Below are 12,371 nucleotides of genomic sequence, written 5' to 3' on the forward strand. Positions count from 1 at the left end.
TATTCAGCACACGACGTTTCACGGTCACAGACCGTTTTATCAAGTGTAATCCACGACCCCGCCCGTAAGTTATTTTTTGTTTGGGCGGCTCCCTTTTTTGTTTTTCTTCTGGCACCTTTATACCCTGATGTTTCTCCTACATTTTCCTTGTTCCCCTCGGCCAAATGACTGGGGGGATAGGGGAAGTGGTAGGGATATTTAAGCCTTTGGCTGGGGTGTCTTTGCCTCCTCCTGGTGGCCTGGTGTTGTATTTCCCACAGTAAGGAATGAAGTTGTGGACTCTCCCTGCCAGGAAAGAAAGGAATTTATCTGGTAAGCATAAATTTAGTTTTTTCGTTTAGACACATGTATCTAATTTAATTATTCTCTTTGGACAGTAGAGAGCTTCCGTTACTCATATGCTCACCATAATCAATGTATTTGCTGGTACATTGCAGTACAAACAAAACTAGACATAAAACTATTTAAGAGGAATTAAAATTAATTATTTATATTCACAGTATGTTATCAGTTATGAAAGGAAAAGAAAAAGATCTACATACTAAATACATATCGTAAAATAATTTAAACCGGTCATCATCTTAGTACAGTGAGCAAGGTTTTGTTAGTCATGAGCATTTCAGGGAAGGAGTATATTTAAGTTTTCTTGTTTTTGATTTTGGCTAATTAGGGCTAGCTGTAAATAAGTTTGTACACTGGTCTAAACAATCACTGTGTGATATCGCTTTACTGATATAAGTGGTTTGTGTGGTAGACATCAGGCCAAAAGCAACATAACAATTGCTTTGGAATTTAATGTGAAGCACACAGCATTCTGGGAAAAAATTGATTTGCTTTAGACTATGAAACCCACAGATCAAATTGTTACATTGGGCCAGATTACGAGTGGAGCACAAGCAATAAGGGGTTTATTGTGAGTGTTTGCGCTCGTCAGGCGTATCGCTCATATTATGAATTGAAAGTCAATGCGATCGCTTGAGCGCAATCGCGATTTACGCTAGAATGGTTAGTGCTACTTCAGAGCTTTGATTAACTGTTTCGCAAAACAAAAAGGTGTCAAAAAACACATAAAAAATACATTACAAAGTACAGTTACACTCATAATAACACTATTAAATAAAAATTGTTAATTTATATATGTATATATGTATTTACAGATATATACATATATATATGCTTTATATGTGTACATGTGTATTTATGTGTTTATATAAGTGCATTTGAGCCCTTTTGCAGTTAAGTAGATGAAAACATGAACAATCATTCTGGTGCAATATTTATATAGAGTTATACTGTGTTTGTACTGTAAATATTTTCATATTCCAATGTTCAGCACATAGGTGAATATGGTCTATGTATTTATAAATGACTTTTATGGGGAAATTCATGAACATGCACGCAATATTGTAACCTCGGCCTTTTGCGCTTGTCAGCTTAACGTGCGAAGCAAACAGTTTACTTTCAACTCATAATACAAGCGCAAAAAGCTTACTTCTAGCGCAAGTAACGCTCAAGCGGGAGCGTTAATTAGCGTGCCACGTGTAATCTGGCCCATAATCAATTATGAGCGGGATTATTCGTAACATTTTTTTGTTTTTATTACTTTTTTTTTTAGGGATATTGGCAATTGGGGTCATTAACGAAGCTTTGGATGAAGGGGACGCTAAGAAGACATTACAAGCCTTACAGCTACCTGCTGCCAAATTAGAAGGTGTTCAGCCAGATGTTGCTCAGCATTATCAAGACACACTGGTGCGCGCCAAAAGAGAGAAAGCCCAGGTGTGTATAGAATCTGAGACATGGGAAAGTTTATTGAACTAAGGAATGCCATATTGCTGCAGGGTAGATGCCTGGGATCATTTTATTTTGCTCTGCAATTTCCTTCATGTATAAACATTTCCATAGGCCTGTCTTTCCTTTTCTTTTCTTTCATTTTGCATTATTAAACCACATGGCAGAATATGGAGTTAAATGTACATTTATGTATGTATGTTATTAGTCTACTAGGCCTGCCACCTATCTTGTCATAAAGAATCCAGAAAGTTGAACCACAAAAGCGCTCAAAGTCCATGAGTGTAGAATAAAAAATAGTCACTGAACGAGTGCTACCTGAGCACGAAACATGTATGCTCTCTGTGTGCCTGCATACGCAACTTGGATTAGTCCTATACAGGACACTTTTTGTTTTTAAATGTTCTAATAAAGACTATTTTTTATTCTACACTCATGGACTTTGAGCGCTTTTGTGGTTCAACTTTCTGGATTCTGGATTTCTTTTGCGTGTGGAACAGACACGCCGAACCATCAGCCGCCATTGTCAGTGATATGGGATCTGCATATTCCGCCCTCCCCTATAAGTGAGCCGGTTACAACATTAAATTACAAGTCGGAGGATTTGTTAGTGCGCTCCGTTGTGCAGGTACCTTGTGGAGTATCTTGTCATAAATACTGAAATAACAATATTAAAAATACCATAACCATGCCACTAATTTAACTTCAGTTTCAAATGTTTAAATCTATACGGTGTCTGTGCAGTTTTGAAGTGTTTAATTTACTGCATTTTCTCTTATCTAGTTTCCCTTACCGGATTTCAACATGTTGTTGTTTTTTTTTTTTCCCCAATGTTGGCATTTTAAAATACAGATCTTTGAAACAGTGACTAAATAGTTCTGTCTTGTGTAGCAAGATATTTAGCATTACTAGATTGTCACCATCTGTTTGTCAGATTGTAAAACTGCACCTATAAAGTGAGATGGTCTAGTTGGTTTAATCAGCCATTACAATCATTTTTTGAAAAATGTTTCAATGTCATGTCATTTTAAGAAACTTTCAAATTTACTTCTATTATCTAAATTGCTTTGTTCTCGTGGTATCCTTTGTTGAAAAGCATACCTAGGTAGGCTCAGGAATAGTAATGCGCTAGTGGGATTTGACTGCTGATTGGTGGCTGTGCATAGTAGTATATGCCTTTTTTTGTTATTGGCCCTCTCAATGTTATCTCCAAGTAGAGCAATTGCTGTTCTTTCAACAAAGTATACATCAAGAGAATCGAGCACATATGATAATAGAAGTAAATTGTAAAGTATTTTAAAATTGCATGCCCTTATCTGAATCCTGAAAGAAAATTGTGATGATTTATGTCCCTTTAAGTTGTTTAATGATTCATAAAGCTTGTAAGCTTCCAAAGCAGTTCACATATTGGCTTTATGTATGCACATTTATACAGGAACTGATTTGTAGTCCAAGCATTTCCTTTTTCTGCTCAGTCTGGGTGAAATAACAATTTCTTTTCAGTGAGCACAGGGACTGGCAGGCTGGGCTGCTAATTTCACATGGGTAAAATTTCCTTATTTAGTCATAAGATCTGAAATATATTGTGAATGCTGTAACTCAGCACAGAGTAATTTTAGATCATGCAAAGTGAGACAGCAACCAAATTTAGTAGAATATATATAAAAACGCATCAGGTTTATTCTTGTTGTTGAATGTAACTGGTTGGCAAGGAAACTTGTGACATAACAGTATATTCCGTCTACTTTCAGTTGCTGCCAGTGTTTATGAGTTTACTAAGCAGGAACTGATTAAACACTTCCACTAGGTTATAACTGAGACATAGATGCTCCATGTGGTGAATATTTGCTAAGATTGTTGCAATATATTGTGCTTGGCAGCCTATTTATATGAATTATTTCTTTAAGGAAAGAAAGGAGAAAAAAAAATTATTCTATAACTATAATAGTGTTTAATGAGTCAGTCAAACCTGCAAACCATTAGTAAATTAAGACATTAAAATACTATAATACTTAAAGGGACACTGAACCCAATGTTTTTCTTTCGTGATTCAGATAGAGCATGAAATGTTAAGCAACTTTCTAATTTACTCCTATAATCAAATTTTCTTCATTCTCTTGGTATCTTTATTTGAAATGCAAGAATGTAAGTTTAGATGCCGGTCCATTTTTGGTGAACAACCTGGGTTGTTCTTGCTGATTGGTAGATACATTCATCCGCCAATAAAAAAAGTGCTGTCCAGAGTTCTGAACTAATTAAAAAGCTTAGATGTCTTATTTTTCAAATAAAGATAGCAAGAGAACAAAGAAAATTGATAATAGAAGTAAGTTGCTTAAAATTGCATGCTCTATCTGAATCATGAAAGAAAAAATTTGGGTTCAGTGTACCTTTAATGAACCAAACAGGTGGTCAGTACTCCAGCCACTAAACATGATGCTGCCTGCAATATAGACTGGGTACATTTATTAATATAATGTGTGTCATTAGAAACATAAATAGACAAAAGTAACAGATATATTTGACCAATGTGAACCACATCTCTTGCAATTTTAGTACTGGCTTCTTATGTTTTGGTTTATTTTGTGTTCATTATTATATAAATTAAAGGGACATGAAACCCAAAAAATGTATTTAATGATTTAGATAGAACATACAATTTTAAACAACTTTCCAGTTTATTTTTATCTTCAAATTTGCTTCATTCTCTTGGTATCATTTGTTGAAGGAGCAGCAATGCACAACTGGTTTCTAACTGAACATATAGGAGAGCCAATAACAATCGATATATATATATATATATATATATATATATATATATATATATATATATATATATGCAGCCACCAATCAGCAGCTAGAACCTATGTTCTTTGCTTCTCCTGAGCTTTCCTAGATAAACCTTTCATCAAAGGATAACCAGAGAAAGAAGCAAATTAAATAATAGAAGTAAATTGGAAATTTGTTTAAAATTGTATGCTCTGTCCAAATTATGAATGCCTAATTATGACTTTACTGTCCCTTTAAATTGCAGTTCATAAAAAAAAAAAAATTGGATGGCTCATGAATGCTTTTGGAATTTTCAGTATAGTTAGCGGTATCAACAGACAAAATAAGGGTAAAGCAGCTGTTTGTAAATAGTTTAGGACACTCCAGCATGTAAAAGGGATCATTGGAAATATATTAAAGGGTATAACATGTTACAGTGCACCTTTTAAGTGTGCCTTAAGAACTAATTGCTCTTTGGCTGATAAACAGAACTCTAGTGCTTTGTTGACCATCTCACAAGCATACTAAGGGGTCGATTTATCAAGCTGCGGCAAACAGGGGCATACATACTTGCCCCTGTCCACCGCAGCTCTCCTCTGGTGGGCTGAAGTCCGCTGCCGGAATTCAGCATTGCACACAAGCACTATTTTATGCTTGCGCGCAATCCCACCCCCTGCTCGCACACATTCAATCTCCCTGGTCGGATGAGACTGGGGATATTAAAATTTTCCACCTATAGGTGGCGAAAGGTTAGGGAAGCAGAGGTCTTATGACCGCAGCTTGTTAAATATGGACTGCAGGTTCTCTTGTGAGAACCTGCTGTCGTAGGGGGTCAAAGACTGGCGAAAGCCTTTGATAAATCAACCCCTTAAAAATTTAATATTGAATTATCCATTTTCCAAACAAAAAATAAATAAATATTCTTGTGGTTCTAAATACTATACCAGATCTCAAGTTCATCTAGAACCAGGAGTTGTTTCCAGGTCAGAGAGCTGACTCGGAAGTGAATTAATTATCAGAGTGTGGGCCTTTTAATTGGCTGAGCTTAGTACCAGGTAGCTAGTCTGCCATATAAAGCACCAACAGGTGGCGCAGTAAACCATAATTCTCTCTTAGATTCAAGAAAGAAAAAACTTTAAAGGGACATTAAACACTTTGAGATGGTAATATAAAATGATAAATTGTATATATAAAACAGCTCTGCAATATACTTTAATTATTTATTTTGTCCTCTTTGCCTGTAATTCCATTCTGAAATTGTGAGCTTTTCAGTTCCTGTTAGAAATGGAAGTGCATAACACTGTTACATCCAGCACAACCATTGGCTGCACACACTAGTGACCTATTTATAACTGTCTCTAATTGGCCACAGCAGAGAAAGTAACACAAGTTACAACATGGCAGCTCCCAGTGTTTTGTAGACACTAAAACTTTACACTTATTTGTTACTTTTTAAACAACTAATGAAACTTTAAAAAATACATCTACATGCTACTCATGGACTAATCTTTTCTTTGAATGCATCATTCTATCTAGCATGCATTTAGTGTTTTAATGTCCCTTTAATGTCCCCTTAATGCTATTTCCTTTTTAATAAATACATCTGGCTGTAAGTTAATCATTTAGCTTTGAAGGGTAAAGGAACCTTTTAAGAAATGAAAAAAACAAAACACACATACTGCTGTCTGATTGCCGTGCTTTGTATGTAACTATGTGGTAGTGAAGATATGTGCTGGCTGCATACATGTAGAAGATTTGCATACAGCTGTTTTTTTCTCAGCCCTAGGTCTTCTCAGCATGATCTTCATATGTATAAACTCTCTTTCTAGGAAACAAATGATGAGTCTGCTGTTCTGTGGCTGGATGAGATCCAGGATGGTATATTCCGATCCAACAAGGAAACTGAAGATGCACAGAAATGTATGTATTTGCCTATTATGGTTATTGTACTTACATCAGATATGAAAATAATTCAGCTAATCTTTAAATTGACGATTTAACAGTGTTCTAGTGGCGCTGTTACTTGTCAATTTAATGATAAAGTTCTGATTGACTTTTTAATTTGAACATAGTGAAATTACCATTTGCTCTCCCTCTGTTGGGGCCCACCTGCATCTTACAGTTGGCCATACGCACAATTTCTGCTCAAAGGCATTCAACAAATTATACTCACTAATGTTAGTGCAAAATGCGGGCAGAATACTGCCTTGATTGATGAATGCAGATGGCCTCTCTTGAGAGAGGGGAAGTAGCAAGAATAAAGGCTGTTTACAGAACTACTGCTTATGTTAACATTTTTGTACTCATTATAGAGTCAGCAAATAATGTCCTTTTAATAAAAGTATACAATGATTTATATTTTTAATAATTATTGTAGGTGTTATTTTTTTAGTTTTTTTTTAATTCTAATTCCTTTCTATTTCTAATGTCCCTTGAACCTTTTAACGGCCAGCGTTTTACTCTGTCAGCTAATGACTATTAAATACAATAGAGTTGTATAATCAACAAATACATATTAATACATTTTCCCTGCCCCTTGTATCATGTGACAGCCATCAGCCAATCACTAACAAATATGTATATACTGTGAACTCGTACACATGTTCACTAGGTGCTGGTGCCTCAGAAACTTTGCATTTAAAAAGATTGTGCACATTTTGAAATTGGAAGTAAAATCAAAACGTGTTTTTGTTAAATTGCATTCTCTATCTGAATCACGAAAGTTTAATTTTGTCTTTAGTGTCCCTTTAGGGAATATGGTCCTTCTGGCACAGCAGCAAGCATAAGAGCCTGAAATAGTGTGTTTCTCTGTGATGTAGCTGAATCAGCTCACTGTGTACACTGTGCAAAAAAGGAAAAGCAGCCACATAGTAGCTAACTGTGCCTGCTCCAGAAACAACTTTAGATTGACTCCTCCATATAGGGAAAATGATGGATGGGTGTGACTACTGAAAAACTATAAAATAAGTGTTAATATGTTCTGAATGTTTTCACACTCTGCTGGTATGTTTATTGCAAGGCTACAAAAAAGGATTCTAATTGTAAAAGTGTTTCATAACCCTTTGATACATTAAATTGTTAGTTACAACTACAGCAGCATGTGGCTACTACTCACCATGCTATTGTATTTCCTCTTGCGCCTGCAACTCTTTAAAGACATTTTCTTATTTTAACCCTTATATGTGTCAGTTAGTGAAGCTCAGCATTTTCACACTGGGTGCAGCCATCTTGAATTATATGACAGTAGTGGGGCACTCAGAGATGTTGTCTTTTTTGACAAGTTGTATTATGCACTTCAGTTTGTTATGCACAATACAGAGCAGGATCTTTACATTTTTGCTTTTTTTGTATTTCTTATGTAACTTTTAAACTATGCAAAATTGCAAAGCTCTATTATGTCAGCTAAACTTAGGTGCAAGGTACAGATGATGTGTGAAAACATACTGCTTCTATCCCATGATGCAACATTACACATGTTCCAAGATGGCGGCACCCAGTATATATAGCTTAACCAACTGGCTTCTGTAATTCGCTAAAATAAAAGAATGAAGTTGAAGTTGTACCCAGCTGTTTAATTTCCCTTTAAAATCCTTTTTTTTTGCTCTTGTTGTATTAAAATGAGGGGAATTTAACATGAATAACATTTTTTTAATAAAATGACTGTTCATATGTTGAGGGATAACTTTATTTTTATGCTTGTGGGGGCATTTCACTGTTTGCCAATAGTGCTGTAGCACCTCTGCTTATTAGCCAGCAACCAAGTCTTCATGTTTTTAAAACAAATTAACGTCCCTTTTAATGCAACTGTTTATCTATAGCTAAACTACACCCACCATTTGCCTTATTTGGAGGAGCCAATCTTGGCTTTAGTCTTCAGACAGGAATTCAAACCATACTCACACTGTTGTATAGTTTTGCAGTTATATGATAAAGCCAACTGGGGATAGATTGATTTGTAGCAGGATTAACCTTGATAAGGCAGTAAGTTCTGAGAGTTAGAAAATCCTTATTATAAATTATATCAAAAGGGTGCAACATAAATAATGAAAATATATTGTAAAGTTGTTTAATCACACATAACACATTGTACTATCCCTTTAATTACAACAAATGAATATCAAACTAGAGTAAAAACTACCAAGCATTTGTTTATTTAATCGGATACTAAACCCACATTTTCTCTTTCATGATTCAGATAGACCATGACATTTTAAGCAACTTTCTAATTTACTCCTAGTATCAATTTTTCTTCGTTATCTTGCTATCGTTATTTGAAAAAGAAGGCATCTAAGCTAAGGAGCCAACCAATTTTTAGTTCAGCATTCCGGGACAGCACTTGTTTAATGGTGGCTGACATTTAGCAACCAATCAGCAAGAACAACCAAGGTTGTGATAAAAAATGGACGTCTAAACTTACATTCTTGCTTTTCAAATAAAGATAGCATGAGAATGAAGAGAAATTGATAATAGGAGTAAATTAGAAAGTTGCTTAAAATTGCATGCTCTATCTGAATCATGAAATAATTTTTTTGGGTTCAGTGTCCCTTTAAGAGTTCAATTAAGATTTTATAATTTAGTCTACTGAAAATGTTTGCTTTATATTATTGCCAATTGCTTCCTAGTCCTAATTGTATTTGTGTTAATCTACATTGCAATATTTTGTAATGTTATTTATCTTACCAGACAATAAATGCATGGTGTGATATTCTGACTCACTGTGACCTGGAAAGGCAATTTGAGTAAATGAAAATCACTGCAGCACATCAGGCAGAATTTATACAGCTATACATGATTGTTCACATTCGGATACAATATAAATTTCCAATTTAGTTTTATTATCAAATTTATCTCTAACTCTTGGTATCTTGGTTTGTTGAAACTGTGTTCCCTTCCATGAGTTAGTCTCACAAGTATGCACAATGTTTATAACGACACGTGCACTCCCCAGAGCCTATCTCAGTATGCACTCATGCAAAGGAGTTAAGTTTCAACAAAAGGACACCATTTTTTTCCTTTTAATTCCATGACCTGGGTTTTCATGGACAGAGTATACTTTATCAACTTATTTTTCTATTTACCCTTTTCTTTGTTTACGGGCTATTGTGTTTAAAAGTCCTTTCTGATGCAATTTTTTTCTTTGAAGTCTCTCTTGGTATCTTGGCTGTTAATGAATCCGTAGAGAAAGGTGACAGTGCTCAAACCCTCAGTGCCCTGCGATCCCCAGATGTTGGACTGTATGGAGTGACCTCTGAATGTGCACAAACCTATCAGAATGAGCTGGCTGAGCTGAAGAAGAATAAAGTGTCTGTTGGTAAGCTGTGCAATATGGTAATGTTAGATCATGAATTTCATTCATCTACTCATATTTCAGTATTTTTGTTTTTATTTGTAAGTCTTTTATTTATCCATCTTTGATAGCCCCAAGTACATTCACCCTTCCCTAGTTTTGAGTCTACTGGATGCACAACTCTGCATTAGTTAGCACTTCTTGTGTATATGGCTCCATCCCTTTTTCAGTAAGACCATGCAGTGCTTTCAGGGCAGTTTGGTCAAGTTGTTTCATATTTATGAGTAGTAGAACACTAGCATCGATATTTGGGGGGCGGGGGGATGTGTTAATTCCATTAAAGGGGCAATAAACTTCAAAAATATTATCAAATATTTATAACATATTTCAAGGTGCTTTTAGAGTATCAGTTTTGGGGATTAAAACACCATATAAACAAGACTCACGTGTTCACCACATTTGGTTGAAATTTGTCATAAAGGCAAAATGGAATGGATAATGAGGTACAATTGTTTGTTTATTGTCCCTTTAATAATAATGCTGCACTTCACTTATATCTCTGTCAGATTGTTGGCGCTGTAGCATGTGGCATTTATTGGTTAAACAAGCTCTACATTAACCTAATGTCTCCTGACCATCTCTTATCAGATATAAATAACTCTTTCTTTCTTTTAGGGGACAATGAAAGTGAGTGGGTGCAGCACTGGGTGAAAGGAGGTTATTATTATTACTTTAACCTGAATAGCAAAGAAGGTGGATGGGATGAGCCTCCGGCATTTGTGCAGAACAACACACAACTCTTAAAAGAAGAGATTCAGGTAAATGAAGAGCTACATTAACAAATAATATATCTGGTTAGGATGTTCAGCTTTCTTCATTTTATGGACTCTTTAGTGAATTCAATTTCATTATTTCTTATTTACTGTCGGGGGTGGCTAACAAGATAAAGGGACAGTCTACTCCAGAATTGTTATTGTTTAGTTTTGCATAACCAATACTGTTATATTAATATGCTTTTTACCTCTGTGATTACCTTGTATCTAAGCCACTGCAGACTGCCCCTTTATTTCAGTTCTTTTGACAGACTTGCGTTTTAGCCAATCAGTTCTGACTCATAAATAACTCCACTGGAGTAAGCACAGTTATCTATATGGCACACATGAACTAGCATCATCTAGCTGTGAAAAACTGTCAAAATTCACTGAGATAAGAGGTGACCTTCACAGGCTTAGAAATTAACCTATGAGTGTACCTGGTTTTAGCTTTCAACAAAGAATACCAAGAAAACAAAGCAAATTTAATGATAAAAGTAAATTGGAAAGTTGTTTAAAATTGAATGCCCTATATGAATCATGAAAGTTTAATTTTGACTAGTCTGTCTCTTTAACCCCTTGAGTGCTAACGATGGCTCTGAGCCGTCGCAGAGTTTCCCACTCTGGTGCTAACGACAGCTCAGAGCCGTCGCTAGCACTCTCCCACCTTGAGGGAGATCTGGGGGCTCCACCCGCTCCTACCCCAGCGATCAGGCCTGCATAGTGACAGGCATTGCCAGGGCTTCACGTTATGCGCGGTGACGTCACGCGCAATGGCATGATGTCACCGTGCAACTTTATTTATACTTAACAATGTTAAGTATAGGAGCAGGGGGCATGCTGCTTAGAAGCTTGTATCTCTGTGATCACCTAACCTTTCCAACAGTGTAAGTTTTGGGGATCTGGAAAAAAAAAAAGAAAAAAACTTAAAAAAGCTTAGCACCCAGGTGGGAAAGTACTAAGCACTCAAAGGGTTAAATATCAAGAGTGCAAGGTATGGTACTGCATATTTTTTTATACACATATCTCTTTTCTCCCTCCATTTTTCTCTCTCCTTGTTCTGTGTTGAGCAGCACTCACCAAGTCTTCATAATCCACTTGTTTAGCACTACCTTGTAAATTCAGAGTAACAAGCTTATTTCAGTATTGGTCGTGCTACAGTAATGAATGTGGAAGAGAAACGCCCCTCCCAGTACCCCATAGAACTGTGCAGTTTGTATGTGTATTTAAAAATAAATAAAAATTCTTTAGTGTTGCATTTCAGATTTTATAGTTACTTCTTGCAGTACTAAGGGCCTTGAAAACTGTTATTGATGCTCTTTCCTGTCTACACCAATACAAATATTTCAGTTCTATCAAAAAGTTCAAGACATTGAAATGTCTTTAATATATTGTACATTATTTTCTCTGTCCAACAGAGCACTATCTCCGGAGTTTCTGCAGCATACAACAGGGAGCAGCTTTGGTTGGCCAATGAAACACTGATCACAAAGTTGCAGGCCAGGTGCCGCGGCTATCTTATGCGCAAGAAATTTACTACTAGAAAGAAATTCTTGAAGGACCAGGTTCCAGCAATCACATGTATTCAGGTAAATGATGACCACATAGAAAAGTGCATTCTAGAAATAAATATGATCAATTTTAGTAAACTGACGTTAAAATTGATCTTATTGTAAAAATAGCACAAATAGTATCAATAGTTAGTCAGCAAAATG

The 12,371-nt window shown here is 35.7% G+C and overlaps 1 protein-coding gene across 1 annotated transcript in view; it reads left to right on the plus strand.

The window, feature by feature from the left end:
• The window catches only part of IQGAP1 (IQ motif containing GTPase activating protein 1), a 274,725-nt gene that overhangs the window by 199,155 nt on the left and 63,199 nt on the right, over nt 1-12,371 (plus strand). Inside the window, exons 15-19 of the mRNA XM_053717739.1 lie at nt 1,616-1,779; nt 6,387-6,477; nt 9,701-9,868; nt 10,520-10,662; nt 12,075-12,245. Of these exons, the coding sequence (XP_053573714.1) occupies nt 1,616-1,779; nt 6,387-6,477; nt 9,701-9,868; nt 10,520-10,662; nt 12,075-12,245 (737 nt within the window). The remainder of the gene's footprint in view (nt 1-1,615; nt 1,780-6,386; nt 6,478-9,700; nt 9,869-10,519; nt 10,663-12,074; nt 12,246-12,371) is intronic.

The sequence above is a fragment of the Bombina bombina genome, chromosome 6, assembly GCF_027579735.1.
Source record: "Bombina bombina isolate aBomBom1 chromosome 6, aBomBom1.pri, whole genome shotgun sequence".
Lineage (NCBI taxonomy): Eukaryota > Metazoa > Chordata > Amphibia > Anura > Bombinatoridae > Bombina > Bombina bombina.